At 38.0% G+C, this 23,387-nt stretch overlaps 1 protein-coding gene across 1 annotated transcript; it reads left to right on the top strand.

The window, feature by feature from the left end:
* Window positions 1–20,276: 20,276 nt before the first annotated feature.
* LOC128514007 (lithostathine-2-like) lies at window positions 20,277–20,635 on the top strand. The gene has a single exon (XM_053487663.1). The coding sequence runs from the start codon at window positions 20,279–20,281 to the stop codon at window positions 20,633–20,635; it is 357 nt and encodes a 118-aa protein (XP_053343638.1). The 5' UTR covers window positions 20,277–20,278.
* The last annotated feature ends 2,752 nt before the right edge of the window (window positions 20,636–23,387 follow it).

Below are 23,387 nucleotides of genomic sequence, written 5' to 3' on the forward strand. Positions count from 1 at the left end.
TTTTAAATTAGTTTTCAGCATTTTAAAACTGTCAAAATCACCAGCATTGAGTAAATTAGGTATGATAGAGACACTTTTGTTTCTATTGGTATACAATGTACTCACAATTCAATGTTTTTATCTTTGGATCCGAGCTGGCCTAGTGAGATCCTGAGGGAGAACAAAGGACGGGACGCGGCGTCAGGAACAGGCTGAGATCTCGTGCACACTGCACAACTCTGCCTAGCATCCTGCTCGCCAACGTCCAGTCACTGGAGAACAAGCTCGATGACCTCAGGGCCAGGGTAAAGTTACAGAGAGACATTCGGGGCTGCAATCACCAAGACATGGCTGAACCCAGTGGTGCCAGACCACACCATCCAGCCAGCCAAGTTCTTCTCGGTTCATCACATGGACAGGACACAGGACTCAGGGAAGTCTACGGGAGGCGGCGTGTGCTTAATGGTAAACAGCAGCTGGTGCAGCAGCGTGTTCCTCTTACACGCTCCTGGACACCCAACTTAGAACTACTGTCCATCATATGTCGTCCTTTTTACCTCCCTCGGGAGTTTACATCAGTTATAGTCAGCGCCGTTTATATTCCACCACAAGCGAACAGGGACATGGCCTTATGCGGGCTGCATGAGACACTCACACAGCACCAAACACAGCACCGGGACACTGCACTCATCGTGGCAGGGGACTTTAACAGCGGCAACTTCAAACAAGCAGTGCAATCAGCACATCACCTGCACCACCAGGGGCGAAAGAACACTGGACCATTGTTATACTAAAGTCAAGGACTGCTATAAGGCACAATCTCGTACACCGTTTGGGAAATCCGACCATGCCGCCATCTTCCCCATGCCAAAATACAAACAAAGGCTCAAACAGACAGTTCCGGTAGGTTCGAGGGAGGTCGCACACTGAACGGACCAATCTGTGGGTGCATTACAGGACGCACTTGACGACGCAGACTTGGACATGTTCTGATACAGCTCCGATGACGTTCGCATGTTTACAGAAGCGGTTGTGTAATTTATATGGAAACTAGTGGATGATACCGTGGAAAAAAAGACTATCAGAACGTTTCCCAACCAGAAGCTGTGGGTGGATATAACCATCCGCAACAGTCTGAGATTTCGCACCGCCGCCTACAACACGGGACCTGCATCGGCGGACATGGACCCATACAAGGCTGCATCATACAACATTTGGAAGGAGGTGAAAGAGCAGACCAGCTAGCACCTGTGTTCACAAAGATATTCAACCTCTCTTTATCTTAGTCGGTGATGCCCACATGCTTCAAAGAGTCCATCATTGTTCCTGTCCCAAAGAAACCTCATCCTGCTTCCCTCAATGACTATCGCCCTGTAGCCTTCACCTCAGTAGTGATGAAGTGCTTTGAACAGCTGGTCAGAGACTTCATTATTTCTTCACCACCAGACACACTAGACCCATTACAGTTTGCATACCACCTGAACTGCTCTAGAGATGATGCCATTTCTCATCTTCTCCATACATCACTCACTCACCTGGACACTAGAAGGGGAAATTATGTTAAAATGCTCCTTTTAATCGCATTTAATACCAAAATTTCTTCCACACTCACCAGCAAGCTGGAGCACCTGGGACTCAGCTCATCTATGTGTCAGTGAATCTCCAACTTCCTAACTGGCAGACCACAGGCAGTCAGGATGGGCAGACATGTTTCAGCCTCGCTTACTTTCAGCACTGGAGCCCCCCAGGGTTTTGTTTTGAGCCTTCTGCTGTACTCTTTGTACACCTATGACTGCGTGGCCACTACAAACTCCACCGCCGTCAAGTTTGCTGACCACACTGTCGTGGCAGGCCTGATCATGAACAACAATGAGACGGCCTACCTGAAGGAGATTGGAAATCTGGAGAAATGGTGCCAGAGGAACAATATCCTCCTGAACTTCAGCAAGACAAAGGAGCTGATAGTGGACTTTTGTACAAAGCAGGAGAGAAACTACCAGATCCCGTCACCAACAGGAGTCCAGTGGAGAGAGTGGACAGCTTTCGATACCTCGGTGTTCACATCACGCAGGACCTGTCATGGTCCTGTCACATCAACATCGTGGTAAAAAAGGGCCGGCAGCGTCTTTACCACCTCAGATGCTTCAGGGACTTCAGATTGCCCTCTAAGTTGCTCAGGAATTTCTACTCCTACATCATAGAGAGCATCCTGATGGGAAACATCACAACCTGGTTTTGGAAACAGCACGATGCAGGAGTGTTTAAGATCTGTATCTGCTAACGTCTGTTGTCTTCTGTTTGTTGGCCTCATGTCGTGTTCTTGTGTTACTGCATTCACCTACTCCTTGTTCATCTTTCTCAAGTGTTTTTATTCCAACAATTAAACTGTATTTGTACCTGAAACTTTTCCTATTCCTGACATGTGGGTAATCATCTTCCCTGCTGGGTCTTAGTGCTCGTCTCTCACTGGTATAACCAACATGTGTGCACGCGTGTACTGTTTATTATAACACTGTGACCATGTGTGTGTGTAAAACATATTTTATTTTGTGTCTGTATGGGTGTGTACAGCGCACGTGTAAAGCAAAAGCAAATCTCATTAAAGAGGTTAAAAGTACATTTTCTCTCTCTCCTCAAGGCTCAGCCTGCTCGTTGGGTCTGTGTGCGCACGTGTCATTGGACACCGTGCCACACACACACACACACACACACACACACACACAGACCCCTTCTCGTTTCGCCTTAACAGACACACACACTCTTTCTCTCTGCTCTACACAGAAACACTGCTCTGTCGCGATTCTTTTCAAAGGTAAAGTGCAAGTTAATTTGTTTTATTTTTACTTTACAGCAGTGATTCCGTTAGTGTGTCGCTCAATCATTAGAGTGTCATTAGAGTGAGAGATTTCTTGTTTATTTTTACGATAAAACAGTGTTTTCGTTGTGTGCGCGTGCATCTGTGTGAAAAGAGTGGAGGAAGAATAACTGAGTAAGATGAGAAGGCGAAGAGGGGAGCTTACTTTAGATTCACACACATACACACATACACAGTGCCTGTGCGCACAAACAGAAACGCTGTCGGAATTTATTTCTTCTTTTTTTTTAAAGATAAAGTGCCAGTTAATTTGTTTTATTTTTACTTTAGATTTTGTATCAATTATTTTAATGTATTGATTTTTTGGGGGGCTGTAAAATAAATAATTTGAGTTTGTATTATTTCCTATGGGAAAATTCAATTTGGTTTATGAGTGTTTTGGAATACGAGCCCACTTCTGGAACGAATTATGCTAGCAATATAAGGTTCCATTGTACTCTGTTTACTATAGAATAAAATAAAATCCCACTGACAATTTTGCGGTTTAGTGTGAACCCTTTTCTGCACCAGCTATTATTATGCAACCACAAAATAGAGATCAGACAGACAACTTGCAACCTTTTTTTATTATATTTTTATACTACTTTTATGTTATTTATGATTATTTGTTTAAATAATTTCTTTCAAGCTTTATTTTAGATTTCATTTTTCTTATACTGAACAGTAATTCAGAACTCAAATATGTTTTGATGGTGGCTCTCTTCCATGTAAGGGTGGAAAGAAATATTTTTATAAATAAAATAATAATAATAAAAAAAAAACAGCACTGTCGCCTTGCACCTCCAGGGTCCAGATTCGATTCCCGGCCAAACTCGATTCCTGTCTCTGTGTGCATGGAGTTTCCCGAGACCCTGAATACAGGATAAAGCGGAATAGAAGATGAGTGATTGAGTGAGTGAGAGTAAAAAAAATATATATAGCAAATTAAAGAACATTGCTACCACCAGTCTGTCTATAAGCACTATTTTTTTTCATATAGTAGTTTAAAAAGTCAAACATTAGGAATTTAATTTAAACAGAAGAAATCCAACATTATTCTTCTTACTGATCGTTTGTTCTGTCAGACTTTTAGAACAGAATCATGAAGCCATCAAAAGTCTGCTTTTAAATGATTTGTGTGAAATCATGACATTATTCAAAAGCATTTGGAAAATCTAGTGTCTGCTGTCAAACTTTAGCATGAACTAAACTAACAATAATTACATCTAAAAACACACAGACTGTGCACAAGTTAACTCTTGTTATAAGAATTCTAGTGATATTTATTGTCTGAATTTAATTTTGCTCTTTCTTTGTTGTTCTCCACAGTTATGGGTTCAGCATTGCACTTCATCCTGCTTCTCTCAGGTCAGTTACTTAGAATTCATAAAGATCTTCTATTTCTTTATCACACTATTCAGCTCAAGACCAATGTCTATCCCAGTAGGACTGTGGACTCTCACTGTGGAGGAATATCGTCAGTTTTATGTGGTGAACACAAAGCTGAACTGGACTGATGCTCAGGCGTACTGCAGAGCGAATTACACTGACCTGGCAACCATCGAGAGTGATGAAGAGATGAATATTATAAAAGCCATGATTAAAGGGAGTAGTGATTATTACTGGATAGGAATGAGGCAGATTAATAGCAATGTAAGTATTATAATTATCAGACTGCAATTATTGTACCACGGAGGATATTTCTCTTCTGTGTCTTTTTAAATAACTTTACATTAATGAATAATTTAAATACACTGAATTACATAAAAGCAATAGCAGGTGCATATCTGTAAGACAATACGCTTAGCTGATCAGCTTATTAAACATGTTTACGGTCTACAAATAGCTTATTAAACAACTCTACCTTACATATAGCCATGTTATACCTTACAGCTATAACACACACACACACACACACACACACACACACACTGGTATTAATCATTCATTCATTCATTAATTTATTCATTCATTCATTCATTTTTTAGTGCTGCTGCTCAGCCAGTTCATACAGTAGGTTCTGGGTCTGGTCAGATCAGTCTTGTGTCTCATATTTCAACTGGAATGGTGGAGAGCCAAACAACGTTGGGACTGATAACTGTGTACAAATCTGGAAGGACACGGATAAATGGAATGATGAAGTCTGCTCCTTGACTTTCAAATTTCTCTGCTATAAAAGTGATTGTTCGATGCGTAGCCATCGATTTTTATGCATCTTTTTAAAATATATTTTTATACTCTGTTATTTATGACTAATTGTTTTAATATTTTATTTATTTTATTTTCCTTATAATTGTTATTCATTTACAAACTTATTCATAGCAGTGTTATTTATTTAGTCATTTATTGTGATTATTAATTTTGCAGAGCAAACTCCACTGATCGTGATTAAAGAGGAGAAGACGTGGCGAGAAGCCCTGAGGTTCTGCAGACAGGATCATGTGGACCTGGTTTCTGTTCAGTCACAGGAAATGCAGGACTGGGTGGAAGTAGTCACTCAAAATGCCTTCCCTAATATGAAATCACGTGTGTGGATTGGTCTACGTCACACCTGTGCTCAGGGCTTCTGGTACTGGGTGGCAGGAGAGCCCATCTGCTACCAAAACTGGGCTCCAGGTAACGGGACCGGAGTGGAAGACTGTGGTGATGTGGAGAGAACCGGAGCGATGCTGTCTGACAGTAAGAAGTGGATCAGCCTGCCAGAGACTCAAAAACTCCCCTTCATCTGTGTCACCTTCTAGTGGAGGTCAGAAATCTGTACATTTGTCTATTATTGAATTTATTCACTGAGAAATTTAACTGATTCTTCTTCTTTAGGATACTAGAAGTGGAAGCATTGGTGTTCAGCTGGATGCTCATAGTTCAGGACCAGACTTTATTTTCTCAACATAAGTTTACTCCAATTTATTGACATGCAATAACAATAATCCTTAAAGAAATGTCTTTAAAAAGTTAATTAGAGCATCGCTCGTAGTTATACCTCTAAAATAGCTATTATTGTCTTTACTGTTAGCCACTGATTATTTCTAGAATAAATTGAGACTTTCCTTTTGATCTCATGGGCTATATTGTATTATTAATAATGTATTGGTTAGCTGTTTCATGCTTTATTAATATTTTTTATTTGCTTTGTTGGGAAATTTGTTAAATGTAGGAATGTAACTAGCTCACCTACACTAATACAGCCTTGGATGATACAGTAATTTCAAAACAATGTATTTTTTTTTCTGTATAATATAATAGACCTGTCATAGTAATAGTGACATTGTAATAGTGTGTAGCGTGACAAATCTATCTAAGTAACTATTTCCAAATATTAACCAATAGTAGTAGTGGTGTGAGCCTTCTCCATATCTTTTTTTAATTTGATGCAGTTTTACAGCAGCAGCACTAATAAACAGCTTAATAAAGAATTATTTTACAATCAGACAATGTGTTTGAGCTTAACCAATAGAAAGAAAATACAATTTATTTTGTGCAATAATATTAGCTGCACAAGATTTTTTTTTTTTCAATTTGCTGATCTTTTTTCCAAAATGAATAGATAAACAAATATGTTTACTGGAATTATTGTGTGCATACATTTATTTTTACATTTTAGAATTATATTTAACAATTAATTATTTATATAGATTTTGTAATCGGTTGTGCTGCCAAAAGCCTGAGCTAGAGGTTACCCGAATCAGATATTGCCTACAGCATCACACTCCCTCCAATGTCTTTTCTTCATCCCACAGTACAGAACATCCAGATAAAATCACTTCCTCCTTCCTTTGCTCAACTTGAATTGCTCAAGTCTTCTACATATGTTGCATTCTAAACACTGACTACAAGAAGCAGTTATTTGCTGATGGCCTAATACATTCCAGACCTTTTACATGCGCTCCCTCATGCACTACTGTTATTAGATCATTCAAATTTTTTCCTTTATATTTGAGCATCCATAAAGCTTTGGCTTATTGTTGAGGAATAAAGAAATATTTAGTCTACTAAATTGTATGTACATAAAAAAATGTCATTGTAATGAAACAAGTTTAACGTGAACAGATTTTATGTTGTTTAATTTAATAGGGGTTTTGAGTGTTTATTAAGCCCAATCAATTAATGGTAGTAGTTCTCCTATTGACTTTATTAATGGTTTACAGCCCCTTCTAGTGGCAAGTTTAGCGTTACTTTTAAACTGCTATTTCAGGTGTTTACGTGATTCAGGAAAAATATAGAAAGTGCTTCATGCGGGCAGCGATAACTATGGCTCTCTTAATCTCCATGCATGTAATCTTTAACATTGCAACAGCATCACTTGTAAGTATAGTTTTGATTTACAATAATGTTCGTTATATTTGTGTATAAATGTTAACTGTTGTGGTTAAAGTTAATTGATTAGCCGTTTTAATTAAGCTGTAGTATTAGCCACGTTGTGTGTTGGCATTACATAGCTGTGTTGTATATTTGCATATATAAAGGATGTTTGTTTCTTGATGGAAGGTTATGACTATAAATTTGTTTCTGGACATTATTATTTAATGTGTTCATTTATTTATTTGTAATTTCACTCCATACCCAAGACCGTTAAACCTGTGGACAATCAAACTTCTTGTCTTTAGTTTTGTGTAAGGGAGGGGAGTTTATCTGACTGTCAATACGAACACCAAAACTTTGTTGAGGACAGTACAGTGAAAATGCGGCTGCAATAAGTCTACAACAGCAGTCACAAAGATTCAAGTAAACTTAAAAGGGTATTTTGTGCAATGGAGTCAACACCCTCACTCAAAATTAGATCCCATTTGTCCTGTTCAAAATCTGGCAGCTCCACTATAAGTACTGTAGCTGCTATAGCCAGAGCAAGAGCTGAGGGAGCTAAGTTTGCAGATGAGGAAGCAAAAATGGAGGTGGAGAAAACCAAATTGGAGGCAAAAATGGATAAAGTGGTGTTGGAGAGAGAAACGGCTGCAGCCGTGGCCAAAGCAGAGGCTCTAGAAGCAGCTGTTGATACCAACGTCCATAGCCAACACGAACCTCAATTGGAAATGGCTTCTGTGGACGTTATGCAGCAGACAAGTGAATATGTGGAACAGATGAATCTGCATGCAGTCACAGAATCAGCATCAAAACCAGAGCTCCTTCCTTTGAAAGAGACTGTACAGCCTTACACAGAGTTATCAGTCACAAATTCTGTTCCAGCAGCATGTTTCAAGTCAGAGAGTTGCTCAGAAGATTCTGAATTTTGTCACATGCAACTAAGTAGAGATTCTTTTTTTTATTATTATTTATATAGCGCTTTCAACAATGGTCATTGTCTCAAAGCAGCTTCACAAAGATGAAAGAAATTCATAAAAAAAATATATATATATATATAATAAAATAATAATAATAATAATAATAAACTGTGTATGTGTGAGAAAAATGTGTCTAGATAATAACGAGGTGAATGAATGAAATTTCTCTGATGAGCAAGCCAAGGGTGACGGCGACAGTGGCAAGGAAAAACTCCCTGAGATGGCATTAGGAAGAAACCTTGAGAGGAACCAGACTCAACAGGAAACCCATCCTCATTTGGGTGATAAGATAGAGATGATATAACACCATGTGTGTTATGCAGCTGAAAGTACAAAATAACAGAAATTCTTTAAATTAACATGAAGTCCAGTTCAACATAGGGATGAGTCAGTAGGTGCAGAGGGCATATGGGATCTGGATTACTGGGTGCACAGGAGCAGGATGTGTATCTCCAACCATAATAAGGCAGAATCCAGCTGAAGCTGGTCCTTCTCTGGATGCCTCAGGATCCTCGCAGGGTTGGCCTTTGTCTACTGAAGCTGGTACAATCTCCAGATGCCTCGGGATGGGTAGAAAAGTACAGAACAGATGGAGAGAATTAGCGTAGTTGCCATTCAGGATAGATGTACTGAAGTATGAAGTTATGGTATGAGTTACGCGTATGCCAGATTAAAGAGATGCGTCTTGAGTCTACTTTTAAACTGGGAAACTGTGTCTGAGCCCCAAACACTGTCTGGAAGGCTATTCCCCCTTTGGTAGATTTTGAAATTCTGGGAATTACAAGAAGTCCAGAGTTTTGTGATCTTAAGGAACGTGGTGGATTGTAGCGTTTCAGAAGACTGGTTAGGTATGTGGGAGCTAAACCATTTAAAGCCGTGTATGTAAGTAATACTATTTTGTAATTAATTCTAAACTGAACAGGTAGCCAGTGCAGAGATGATAATATTCGTGTTATATGATCATATTTTCTGGATCTGGTGAGAACCCTGGCGGCTGCATTTTGGATTAACTGAAGCTTGTTTATTGAGGATGCTGGACAACCACCTAGTAATGCATTACAATAGTCCAGTCTGGAGGTCATGAAGGCATGAACTAGCTTTTCTGCATCAGATACAGATAAGATGCTCCAAAGTTTGGCGATATTTCTAAGATGGAAAAAGGCTGTTTTTGTGATATTGGAAATATGATTTTCAAAGGACTAGTTACTGTCTAATATTACGCCCAGGTCTTTTACTGTTGAGCTAGGAGTAACAGTACATCCTTCTAAACGCAGGCTGAATTGTGAAAGCTGTTGTGCGCTGGTTTTTGGGCCGATGAGGAATATCTCTGTCTTTTCTGAGTTTAGTAAAAGGAAGTTATTGGTCATCCAATCTTTTATGTCCTGGACACACTCGGTTAATCTAGACAATTTAAGTATTTGGTTTTGTTGAGATATATAATTGGGTATCATCAGCATAACAATGGAAACTAATCCCATGTCTTCTAATGATGTTACCCAAGGGAAGCATGTATATTGAGAACAGCAGAGGTCCTAAAACTGACCCTTGTGGGACCCCATATTTCACTGGCATTACACCAAACAGTTCTCCATTTAGATCTACAAAATGGTATCGATCAGACAGGTATAATCTAAACCATTTTAATGCCTGTCCCTGAATACCTATGTGATTTTGTAAGTGATCTATGAGAATATTATGATCTATAGTGTCGAATGCAGCACTATGATCAAGCAAGACTAGAATTGAGGTGCAGCCTTGGTCCAAAGCTAAAAACAAGTTGTTTGCAATCTTAACTAGTGCAGTTTCTGTACTATGATGGGGCCTGAAACCTGATTGAAATTCTTCAAGGATGTTGTTTTCCTGCAAAAATGTGCATATTTGAGCTGATACTACTTTTTCTAATATTTTTTTTATATAAAGGGGAGGTTTAAAATCGGTCTATAATTTGTTATTTCATTTGCGTCCAAATTAGATTTTTTAAGAAGCGGCTTAATAACTGCCAACTTGAAAGGTTTAGGGACGTGACCTAGATATAATGAAGAATTAATAATGTTTAAATGTGGCTCTCCAACCGTATGCATTACTTCTTTCAAAAATCTGGTTGGGATTGGGTCTAACAGGCACGTTGTTGAATTAGCTGAGGTGATAAGTTTATAAAGCTCTTCCTGTCCTACACCTGTAAAGCACTGAAAAACTAAATGTGAAACTTTAGGCTGAACTAGATCATGAGATGCTATTAGAGGTTGAACTTCCGTTATTTTCTTCCTTATGCTATCGATTTTTTCATTAAAGAAGTCCATAAAATCTACACTTCTAAACTGTGATGGGATACTCTCTGCAGGCATCTTAGGTTTTGTTAGGCGAGCTACTGTACTAAATAAGAACTTGGGATTGTTTTGGTTTCTTGCTATCAGTTGGCTAAGATACTCGGTCCTAGCAGTTTTTAGAGCCTGTCTATAGCTGCACATACTGTCTTTAAACGCAATTCGAAAAACTTCTAATTTAGTTTTTCTCCATTTTCGCTCGAGGTTACTGGTTGCTCTCTTTAGGGCGCGAGTATGACTATTGTACCAAGGAGCAAGTGTTTTATCTCTGACTTTTTTTGATGGGAGCAACAGTGTTTAATGTACTGGTAAAAATAGTACCCATGCTGCTAGTCACTTCATCTAGATCATCTGCATTTAGGGGTCTAATAAGAATTTGGGACAGATCCGGCAGATTACTCGTGAATCTGTCTTTAGTAGTTTCATTCATTTCTAACAAATCGATAACGTGGGGAGAAACAGCTAATCTGTTCTACGGGTAGAGTATATATCAGGAGGTGATGATCTGTTATATCATTACTTTGAGGTAAAATCACTATATTAGAGACATCTATACCATGAGATTTAATTAAATCTAGCGTATGATTACAGCGGTGAGTTGATCCATTTATATTTTGTTTAACTCCAAAGGAATTTAGTAAGTCCATAAATGCGAGGGCTAAAGTGTCATTAGCATCATCTAACACGTGCACCAGGTAAACAGCGAGTGTACGCCTTACTTTTCCGGACGATGGAGTCTCAGATGACCAGCGCGTCGTGTGCCGTCTCGCGGAGAGGAGCGAAGTGGTTTCGACGATTCCAGGGTGGCTTTCCGCTGCTGTAACCGGGCCAGCTTCACCTGTAGGTCGCGGATCAGTTTCTCCACGGCTTCCAGCTCCAAGTCCGCCGAGTGCAGCTCCAATGTTTCCTCACCTGCACACAGGGGCAGAGACACAACCGACATGCTGTATAGAAACGGAGATAACCGGTGTAAAAGAGCGTAAACAAACTTGTGGTAGCTGGTCTAACGGGCTAGCGATGCTAATGCCGGTTAAAAGCGGTGTGCAGGAAAACAATTAAAACGTAACGATATAACAGGCGTTTCGAGTGAATATATTATAAGATAGTATAAAATACTTATCTGTTATATGTTCACTCTTCGTAAGCGGACAAAAAAGTTGAAAAATTGGTCAGTCTAGCGAAGCTCGGAAAAAAGATGGCAGACACATTTTGCCCAAACCAGCACACTGCCTTTTCTGATGACAGGTAAAACACCTTAAACTTTTGAGCAAAATAAAACGGACATTTCAGATTTTGTCAAATATTTTGCTCGCCGTGAAATTGTTTGCATTGGTTTGATACAGTTCAGTGACCAACCAGAAAGCTTCAGAGCTTGGCAACGGTAATTTAAAAAATGCAATTTAAACGCATAAGGTCAGTACACATTAATCAGCCCTTAAGGGGTCTTAACACGATATGGACTAGATTGGAGAAGTGTTACAGTGCTCCAGAGGTTATTCAAAGAGCACTTTTCAAGCGTGTTGAAAGTTTTCCAAGGATTTTAAGCAAAGCTTCATGAACTGAGCGAAAGTAGCATCAGCCAAAGCTGGGGATACCTTCCAGGCCTATTGTATCTGGACACAGCAAGGGGCATCAATCCCATAGTTCAGAAGCTTCCATTTAATTTGCAAGAAAAGTGACTGTCATATGGAGCTGGGTATAAGGAGAGGTATGGTGTTTCATTCCCCTTTTTTAAAGTCTTGGTTGGCTTTGTTAGTCAGCAAGCTAGAAAAAGGAATGATCCAGAGTTCAACCTTTCTACTCAAACAGATTCACTTTACAAAACAGAGTCAGTTGAAAGATAAGCAAGTCAAGAGAAGTCTCACTTAATAAAATAAATGTCTCTTCCCCTTTACATTTAAACACAGATAAAGATGAAAGGAAAACTGAGGATGCTGCAACGCTTTGTCCCATTCGCAAAAGACATCACTTACTTAGGAAATGTCGTTCCCTTCATGAAAATTTACATAGGTTCCGTACTTAAATCAAACCAAAAACGACTGAAGAAAACAGGCTCAGGCTCCATATTCCACAGGTTTCCAGTTTGGACTGCATTACCCACAAAGCACTGCGTTGTGGGCAATGCTTTGTGGGTAATGCAGTCCAAAGCATTGCCCGCACTGGACTACACTTCCGTGGCTATACCCCACGTGTCACGCCCCACAGAACTGGGGGGGCGGGCTCAGCAGAGGTCATGAGCATTTAAATTAGCATGTACTGAAACAGGTTGCTGAGAACAGAGCTAGTTTTTACCAGGTAAAAGTAGTGTTTTTTTTTACACAATAATTTTGAATTTTTAATTAACGTATAATACAAACTTTTCATTAGGACCCTAAAGATCATATTAACATTTAATGAAAAATGGGATGTGTAGGACCTTTAAGCTCTTACAATCGATTTGCTCTGGATTATGACTGGGGCAACAAAGCCAAGGGGATCAAAGATACTATTGACGGTGGATAGAACACCCCAACAAGTTTTGGTTCGGTATCTATTTTAAAAGAAAATGTGTCAGATTTCAGACACCAATTCAGTCCAAGACCACGCATAGGAAGCATGTCAGAGACAAGATCCAAATCTTTAAGATCACTGGCATGATCTCGAGATAGGAAGGAGTTTAGCACTTTTGTGCTGTTTAAAGCTATCTTGTGAAGCCGTAAGTTGGAACCTGCAAGTGTCCTCTGTGTGTTTTTGAGCAGCTCTACTGCTTCCTTTGCTGTAGGAAGAGACTTCAATCCATTGTCGCCATAAAAGTCACGGTTCACAAAATACTTAACATCCGGGTCCCCCTTTTTGACAGATTGTCGGAGACAATAAATGTCAACAGCAGAGGAGGGACTGTTGCCAAATACATAAACTCGCATGCAATACTAAATAATGTCTTTAGATGGATCATTATTGTGAAACCACAGGAATCTTAGAAAATTGTGATGATCCTTCTTTACTAAGAAACAATAAAACATTTGTTCAATGTCAGCTATTATGGCCACTGCTTCCTGGCGAAATCGCATAAGTACCCCTAGAAGGGTGTTGTTCATGTCTGGGCCCGATAAAAGAACATCATTCAGTGAGACATCCTCATGCCGAGCACTGGAGTCAAAAACCACTCTTATCTTCCTGGGCTTTTTTGGGTGATACACATACAAATACCAGCACTCTTCTCTTTCCTTCAGAGGGGAAGCTTCTTCTGCATGATTGTTATGAAAGACTTGGCCCATGAATGTAAAAAAGTTAAAAAGTTCAAAACCATTGACAAATTTCTGTTCAAAATGTATGGCGTTATATTCCTGTTTCATCTCTGGGTTTCTCTCTAGACATCTGTTGTTAGGAAGTCTGCTTCTTGGAGTTTTGAAAGGCAATGGAGCTACCCAGCTGTTGCTTTTGTCTTTCTCCAGCTCTTGTTCCATAATCTAAAGGAATGCCAAATCATTAATAGATGGAGCCACTTTATCATCACATGTAACCCTAAACAATTTTTGGCCAAACTGATCCTCTTTGTGATTATGGGCAAGTTGTTCCATAGAACACATACCCTTGTTCTTTCTCTGACCACTACTGCTTTTCTCCTTTACATGAAAAACATTTGGACAGGAATCAAAGATGGAGGGGCGTTTTTCTTTTGTGTTAGTAAAGAATGTGCTCGCAAATGTAAACTTATGGAGACCATTCAGACAAATCTTGCCAACTATGACCCATCCCAGGTCAAGCTTTTGTGCATAAGGAGCGTCATAAGGACTATTTACCTGGCAGTGCACCTTATGTACTCTGATAATGTCACGACCCAGAAAATTCATGATGGGAACCTCTGGCTTTAGTTCTTGTATGAATGAAGCTATTGATGTGAGTGATGGAGAGCAGCTTTTGGTGTGGGAATCTCTGCTGTATTGTCAGGAATGTTGTTACACTCTAACAAACTTGGTAGAGAGAGGACTACCTTTCCATTTACAGACTCAATTTGGTATCCAGACGCCTTGCGACCCATAGTTTCCGTCACTCCAGAGCACGTTCTCAGGGTATATTGAGAAGCTGAGACATTTTCTTTGAAGGCATCAAAGAACTCAGAGCGAAACAATGACCTATTGCTCTGCTCATCAAGGATCACATAGACCTTTACTGCTTTCTCAGGCTGACTCTTAGGATAGACTTTTGCCAAACTGATTTTTGAACATAACTTATTACTAAGGTCACCTCTGCAAACCTCAGTGCAATGAGCTTCCACTTCTGTTGGTGGTGTGGAAATCTCCACCCCGCCATGCGGTGGTAAGGAAGCAGCTTCTTGAGATTTTGAAAGTCGGCCTGGGTGTAGCGCAGATATATGTTTCTCACTTCCACATTCAGAACACTTAGTCACAAATTTACAGTAAAAATGTGCTTTACAAATTGTAGTTTGAGTTGGTATTAATCTTAAGAGAGTTATGAAACTTAAATGAGTGAACTTGTATTTATCCGTTGGAGATTTTGATGTATATTCAGAGTTTTATAAATGCACATGTTTGTTTCATGTTTCCGCCTGCACCAAAATTGAGCATGGGTTTTTCCGTTTTAATAAGAGTTCTCTTACATAATTATTTTTGGTAGATTGAGTCTGCGGAAATTTTATTCAGTGCAGTAAATGTGAGAAACTTGTTTTAAAGGGTGTTTATAGACAAATCTGTGGATGAGAATTGCAGTTGCTGTTAAGGAGGACGGTGCTAATGCATTTTATTTTGCATCCTTCAGATGAATCACAGCCAATCTGAAGGAGTGTGTATTAATTGTCTGTCCTCTGTCAATAAACTGCAGGTATGTGTAACAAAATCAGAAAATCAACCACTATACGATCTGACAAAGTGAAATATATTGGCCATGATATTAAGGTATATTAATGTATTGTTGATTAAGTTTATTTTATTATTAAATTTGTTTTTGTGTTGATGCCAATTGTCATAAGTAAGACACAGAAAGGTAATGTAAATTGTGGTATAAAACATTATTGTAAGAAAAGAAAAAAAAACAGAACAGCCTGTGACTGGAGAGAGTCAGTTGAATCACAGCGAATCTGAAGGAGTGTGTATTAATTGTCTGTCCTCTATGCAGGCTGCTTGTCAGTACCGCGTATTATGAAAACTACAGCTGGGGGCAGAGCTTTTTCTTACAAAGCCCCAAAATTATGGAATAGTCTTCCATATAATGTTCGTGACTCAGACACAGTCACAGTGTTTAAGTCCAGGCTAAAAACCTATTTATTTAATCAAGCATTTTTATAAATAGATTTGCCTTAGGTAAAGAAGTAGATCTGGGGGACTCATGGACGTAGAGTATTATGGTGAACTGGTATGTTTAGATGCTGTCTTCCCCACTCTCATTGATCACTCAGGTTTGTTGATGGTGAGGTGTTTGTTTGCTTTACATCTTAGGGAGCCCTCATGTGTGTGTTTCTTTCTGGCTCTTTCTTTTTAGTTATGCTGTTATAGTTAGTCCTGCTGGAGTCTCTGCTTGCACTCTACCCTAAATATACATTCACATTATACGTTATGTGACAGCGACCATACCTAACTGTTATGTCTCCTCTTCTGCTCTCCCCTTTTCTGTTCTCTCTCCCCCTCTCTCTGTTGAGCTACACATGTCATTCCTGAGCTGCCAGTGATCCAGACTCCCTCTGCCCTGCGAACCTGACTGACCCATCCTGGTGCCCCGCTTCTGGTTCAAGATCTCGTCGCATGGATGCCCCGTATGGTTTTTTTTGGGATGTGTCTGGTGTCTGGAGATGGTTTCACCCTACCATGAAGGTGGTTCTGGCCTCAAACGGTGTTGACAGATGTTTCTTTGAAGACTTGACGGCTGCAGTTGCTCGATAGTTTAAGACTGGAATTTCCTACAAGTGTACCTGAGTCTCCAAAAACTACCTGGACTCCATATTAACATCAATTAACATCAACTGTTATAGCTGAACTGGCTGCCACCTAACACAGTGTAAATGCAGATCAATTCCTCCTTTCTGTTTCACGCAGATGAGGATGGGTTCCCTGTTGAATCTGGTTCCTCTCAAGGTTTCTTCCTATAACCATTTCAGGGAGTTTTTCCTTGCCACTGTCGCCCTCGGCTTGCTCACCAGGGACAATCTGCCCATTTTGATTCATGCACAATAACATTCCATACAGACTTAAATAATTCTTTTGATTGTGTAAAGCTGCTTTGCGACAATGACACTTGTTAAAAGCGCTATACAAATAAAATTTAATCGAGTTGAATTAAATTGACTTTGTGTTAACTTAAAGAACTCCTGTTACATTTAACTTTCAGCTGCATAACACACATGTTACATAATTTCTATCCGTTACCACCCAATTGAGAATGGGTTCCCTGGGGAGGATACTAAAAGCACTTAACACAGTGTTTTGCGTTTTCATTTGGACAAGGATATTTTTAAAACGTTGGTCGTGTGGAGAGAATTATTTGAAAAAACATAGTAGAAAAATCTCAGTTAAAAAAAAAAAAAACAAGCTACGTGCGAACATGGCCAAAGTGTTATGTGATTTCTTAATTCAACAGGTCTGGCAGTAATCAGGCCTGGGTGTGGCAAGTGAACTTTTACTCAGCTTTACAAAAATCGATGTTTATTCATGATTTAATATAATAGGGAAATTATTTTTCTTTCCACAAAAGGGCAGGTAGGTTTGGACAGATTGACAAGTGAAATGTAACTTTTAGTAACTTAAATTTAAGTTAAATACTTTTTCAAATAGGGCCAGGTAGGTTTAGTACTGCTCTTTTTCCTGAATAAATTAAATAATTATTTGAAAACTGCATTTTGCATTTACTTGGGTTATCTTTGTGTAATATTAAAATGTCTATGATGATATGAATCATGTAAGTATGACAAATATGCAATAAAAATGTAAAAGATCAGGAAGGGGAAAATTATCCTATATTATTCCTCATGGTGACCTAGTGGTTAGAGCACTCTGGTCATTGGAGCCAGGTAACAACCATGAGCAAGATGTTCACATACATAATAGGTATAGTGTGTTTTAGTTCATTTGCATGTTGTTATTCGGAACTTTATGGAAGGCAGCACAGGTAACAAGGAAGTAATGTAAAAATGTAGGGCTCGAGTTCCAGAGAAAACAGGACACAGGTCACCAGATACAGACAGAGACAACAGAGAATCTTCACCCTCATTAACAGGTAAGAAAAGAACCTTTATTATGACTAACAATTTCTGGTTGTCTTTTTACGTTTATGTTTAGTAGTTAAATTCTTTTAAAAAATCTTCTTGAACAAAACCATAATTATTGGTCATATTTGTTTGTAGATTAATTGACTGATTGATTAAACTGTTATTAGTCACCACTTCATCCTAAGTGCACAAACAATTAACAAAATACAAAATTAATGTATATTTTTAATTAAATGAATAATTATTTCAATTGAAAATTTAAATCTAGTGTATGAAGCTAGAAGTGTCAATAGTATAGTGTGTGTGTGCATATATATATATATATATATATATATATATATATATATATATATATATATTTGAAAAAAAAACTTTTTTCTCTATACTATCAAATACTAAATTAGAGTAAACTTTTTATGTTTTAGATCAATATTTTTTTGCATTTGTTAAAAGTCAGAATTGAGCAAGGAAAAAATTTTATGTATTAAAAACAATACATAAAAATTCTTCCTCGCTTGATTCTGTCCATTAGCAAATGTTAATATTTATTGATCTAAAACAGAAAAGGTTGACTCTGATTTAATGTTTGACAATAAAGAAAAAAAAAAGTTTTTTTTCTGAAGTGTATGTAAATATCTGGTTTTAACTGTACCTTGGTTTGTATAACTCAATGCTTTATGTGTATTTTTAAACCCATTATAGTTATAGTTAAGAACAGCCTGTTAGGGAACATTGGTACATTGTATTGACTGCAGCAAACTCGTTTGCATAATCACAGTACACATGACTCTGTAAGTCACAAAAATAGCAGTCTTTGTAGTTAGGACTACTGTACATTACTCAGTTACCCATCAGCCTTGATACCTGAGATTAAGTGCACCTGTGTCAGGTTTATTTCTAATGAGCATTACAGTATTTAAGATCTGTATCTGCTAACATCTGTTGTCTTCTGGTTGTTGGCCTCATGTCGTGTTCTTGTGTTACTGCATTCACCTACTTCTTGTTTATCTTTCTCAAGTGTTTTTATTCCAACAATTAAACCTTCTCCTATTCCTGACATTTGTTAGTTTGGCAGAAATGTTTACATATATTCTTTGTAAATACACTGTTTACTATAGAACAGAAAAGATAACATGCTATAAAATCCCACTGACAATTTTGCTGTTGAGTGTGAACCCTCCCTGCACCAGAAATTTTTATGCAACCACATAATTGAGATCAGACGGGCAACTTGCAGCTTTTTTTATTATTTTTTTTAAATGTATACTACTTTTATGTTATTTATGCATATTTGTTATTTATAACGTTATTTATGACTATTTTTTTTACTCTATTTCAAGTTTTATTTTACATTTATTTCATTTGGTAAATTTAGTGTCTGCTGTCAAACTTTAGCATTAACTAAACTAACAATAATTACACCTAAAAACACACAGGCTGTGCATGAAGTTAACTCTTGTTATAGACATTGTAGTAATATTTATAGTCTGGATTTATTTATTTTTTCTCTTTCTCTGTTGTTCTCCACAGTTATGGGTTCAGCATTGCACTTCATTCTGCTTTTCTCAGGTCAGTTTCTTAGAATTCATAAAGATCTTCTATTTCATTATCACACTATTCATCTCAAGACCAATGTCTATCCCAGTAGGACTGTGGACTCTCACTGTGGGGGAATATCGTCAGTTTTATGTGGTGAACACAGAGCTGAATACTGCAGAGCGAATTACACTGATCTGGCAACCATCGAGAGTGATGAAGAGATGAATACTGTAAAAGCCATGATTAAAGAGAGTGGTGATCATTTCTGGATAGGAATGAGGCAGACTGATAGCAATGTAAGTATTATAATTATCTGACTGCAGTTATTGTACCACTGAGGATATTTCTCTTCTGTGTCCTTTTAAATAACTTCACATTAATTAATCATTTAAATACACTGAATTACATAAAAGCAATAGCAGGTGCATATCTGTAAGGCAATACGCTTAGCTGATTAGCTTATTAAACATGTTTACGGTGCTGTTTCTGTTTTGGTTTTGTGCCTTATTAAACAACTTTACCTTACATATAGCCATGTTATACCTTACAGCTACACACACACACACACACACACACACACACACACACTGGTATTAATCATTAATTAATTTATTAATTTATTTATTTTTTAGTCCTGCTGCTCAGCCAGTAATAACAATAGGTCCTGGGTCTGGTCGGATCAGTCTTGTGTCTCATACTTCAACTGGGATGGTGAAGAGCCAAACAACAATGGGACTGATAACTGTGTACAAATAAAAGACAGTAATAAATGGAATGATGCAGGCTGCCACTGGCCTGACAAATTTGTCTGCTATAAAAGTGAGTATAAGTAATGTTTATGTAACAGAACATTGGTAATAGATTTACTTCACAGGATTAATTATTTCTCTTTAACAGCTTGTTGTTGGAGCTGGTGGAACAGAGATATAAATTAGCCATCGGTTTTTATGCATCTTTTTAAAATATATTTTTATTCTTTGTTATTATGACTAATTGTTTAAATCTTTTATTTCCTTTTTCTCATACTTTTTATTCATTTACAAACTTATTCATATTATTTATTTATTTATTTATTGTTATTGTTTATTTTGCAGAGCGAACTCCACTGATGGTGATTAAAGAGGAGAAGACGTGGCGAGAAGCCCTGAGGTTCTGCAGACAGAATCATGTGGACCTGGTTTCTGTTCAGTCACAGGAAATGCAGAACAGGGTGGAATTAGTCACTCAAAATGTCTCCACTAATGCATCATCAATGTGGATTGGTCTGCGTCACACCTGCGCTCTGGGCTTCTGGTACTGGGTGACAGGAGAGACCATCTGCTACCAAAACTGGGCTCCAGGTAACGGGACCGGAGTGGAAGACTGTGGTGATGTGGAGAGAACCGGAGCGATGCTGTCTGACAGTAAGGAGTGGATCAGCCTGCCAGAGACTCAAACACTCCCCTTCATCTGTGTCACCTTCTAGTGGAGGTCAGAGATCTGTACATTTGTCTATTATTGAAGTCATTCATTGAGAAATTGAACTGATTCTTCTCCTTTTTTAGGATACCAGAAGTGGATGCACTGGAGTTCAGCTGGATGCTCACAGTTCAGGACCAGACTTTTCTTTCTCAACATAATTTGGTTGAGAAACAGCCTGGTAGATGATAAAGTACTTTCCAAACAATGTTTTTTTTTTTTAATAAGATTTTTTTCTGTATAATATAATGGACCTGTCATAGTAATAGTGACATTGTAATAGTGTGTAGCGTGACAAATCTATCTAAGTAACTATTTCTAAATATTAACCAATAGTAGTGGTGTGAGCCTTCTCCATATCTCTTTTAATTTGATGCAGTTTTACGGTATCAGCACTGGAAGCTTAATAAAGAATTATTTTACAATCAGACAATGTGATTGAGCTTAACCAATAGAAAGAAAATACAATTTATTTTGTGCAATAATATTAGCCGCACAAGAAATTTTGAAATGTTAAAGCTGTTTTTCTTTTTTACCAATTTGACTTTTTCATTAAAACATTAGTTAGTCTGTGTCACACCTGTGCCACCACAGTCCGGGGGAGTGAGATCCGGTTCCCCGGACTATTGAGCCGAGGCTTTGTCTCCCCCTAGTGTGTCTACGTTGGTATGTCTTCCCCTTATCACAAATTATGTACACCTGTGTCTCTCCCCTGTGTGTCTTTATTTAGGCCAGCCGAACCCGTAGTGTCTTGTCCGTTCACTGTTGTTGCTATGTTTGTTTCGCACGTGTTTTCCCAACCTCACTATAACCTCCTGTCTCCTCCTCAGGACTAAGCCGAGTCTGCAGGGTTGGGGTAAGGCCTTTGTAACCAGGCAGTAGGGTCAAGGTCACGGTCAAGACGCCAGCCAAGCGCAGCGTAGAGCCCACGTGACATTTCTGTTAGTTTGCTGTTCAGCTCTTGTGTGTTCATGCCCGCCTGCAGACCCAGCCTGACGAGGCTGTTTTGTGTTTGTGTTTATTTGGTTTTGTTTATATCATCTCAGTTTAAGAAGAGTTCAAGATGCGTGGGAAAGCTTACCAAAAACAATAAAAAGAGACTCGCGTGTGTTTTCAACCCATACCTGCATCTTGCATCCGAGTTACAGACAACCTGCCACAAATAGATTGTAAAGCTCATCAGCATTGTTGGTAGGTTAACTGCTGATCATTTTCCAAAATGAATATATAAATAAATGTTAACTGAAATTGTGTGTATACGTACATTTCTTTTTAAATTTATCACTCAAAGTCCATGTAGATTTTGTAATCGGTTGTGCTGGCAAAAGCCTGAGCTAGAGGTTACCTGAATCAGATATTGCCTACAGCATCACACTCCCTCCAATGTCTTTTCTTTATCCCACAGAACATCCTGATAAAATCACTTCCTCCTTCCTTTGCTCAACTTGAATTGCTCAAGTCTTCTACATATGTTGCGTTCGAAACACTGACTACAAGAAGCAGTTATTTGCTGACCCCCTAATACACTCCAGACCTTTACATGCGCTCCATCAAACACTACTGTTATTATAACATTAACATTTTCCCTTCATCTGTGACCATCCATAATGCTTTGGCTTATCCCGCAATTAGCATATAGCATATTAGTCCTTTTGCTTCAAGATATGTTTTTTTCCTCCATTTTCAAATTCTATGCTTCTCTAGAAACAAAATTAGTGTCTCTTCAGAAAGCTTTATGCATCATTTTTGTAACTTTTTTTAAAGTAATTTTACAAAATCAAAATGTCACTAAAACCAAATTTTGCCAGTTGGATGTTTCACTGACTTTTTTGGTGAATTGTTTATCCTTCCGTGCCAAGGATTTTCCTGACCTATTAAATTCGCTCTCCTCAATTTATAATTATTAAGAAAAGTGTTGATCTGTTGTCCTTGGCTGAAGTCTTTCGACATCTGCTGCATCATTTCCTGTTGCTCACTTAATTTTTAAATCAATCGTTTGATGCAAGAACAGTTCATTCTTTTATCACTGATTTTTGATTAACAGACTATTAGATGGGAATGTGGGTCTGGTACCTTACCTTGTGACATGCCTTGTTTGTCCCTGCAATGTTGAATCTACAGTACCACATTTCACACCAGGCCCAGAGCATCTAATCAACCGGAAAGCATGAGTTACTCTAACGCTAGTCAAGGGAAAAAAATAGCCATTGATAAAGTAAATTATTTTTTACATAGAATAATAATAATAATATTAATAATAGTTATTATTATTATTATTATTATTATTATTATTAATAATAATAATAATAATAATGTGCTCAATGTCATTTACATATTTTTCAACATGGATAATATTTTCTCTCATTAATTAAAATAAACATGTGTATACAACAGATTATCATTGTTCAACCAAACATACAGTAATTATATGATGAAAAAAATATGCATAAAAAGTCTAAAGACACATATTCTCTCTCTCATCCAACTTTTAAGTTGACTTGGTTGGCCTTTTAGTTCTTAAATTTAGGTCACAAATCTGAGGGAAAAAATGAAAATTATGAGAACAAATGCCAGCAGTCCAAGAAACAGACACTGAATCTTCTTTTTTTTCAGCTCTTCCTTTTATATTATATATAGTAATATATATATTTTACTATATTACTTATATTTACTGTATTGTAATTCAACAGCTTATATTGCACGTGTTGGAAATTATGCATACACTGTACATTACTGGAGATTAGATGAATGGAGTTTAT

This window comes from Clarias gariepinus, chromosome 1, assembly GCF_024256425.1.
Source record: "Clarias gariepinus isolate MV-2021 ecotype Netherlands chromosome 1, CGAR_prim_01v2, whole genome shotgun sequence".
In the NCBI taxonomy this organism is placed as follows: domain Eukaryota; kingdom Metazoa; phylum Chordata; class Actinopteri; order Siluriformes; family Clariidae; genus Clarias; species Clarias gariepinus.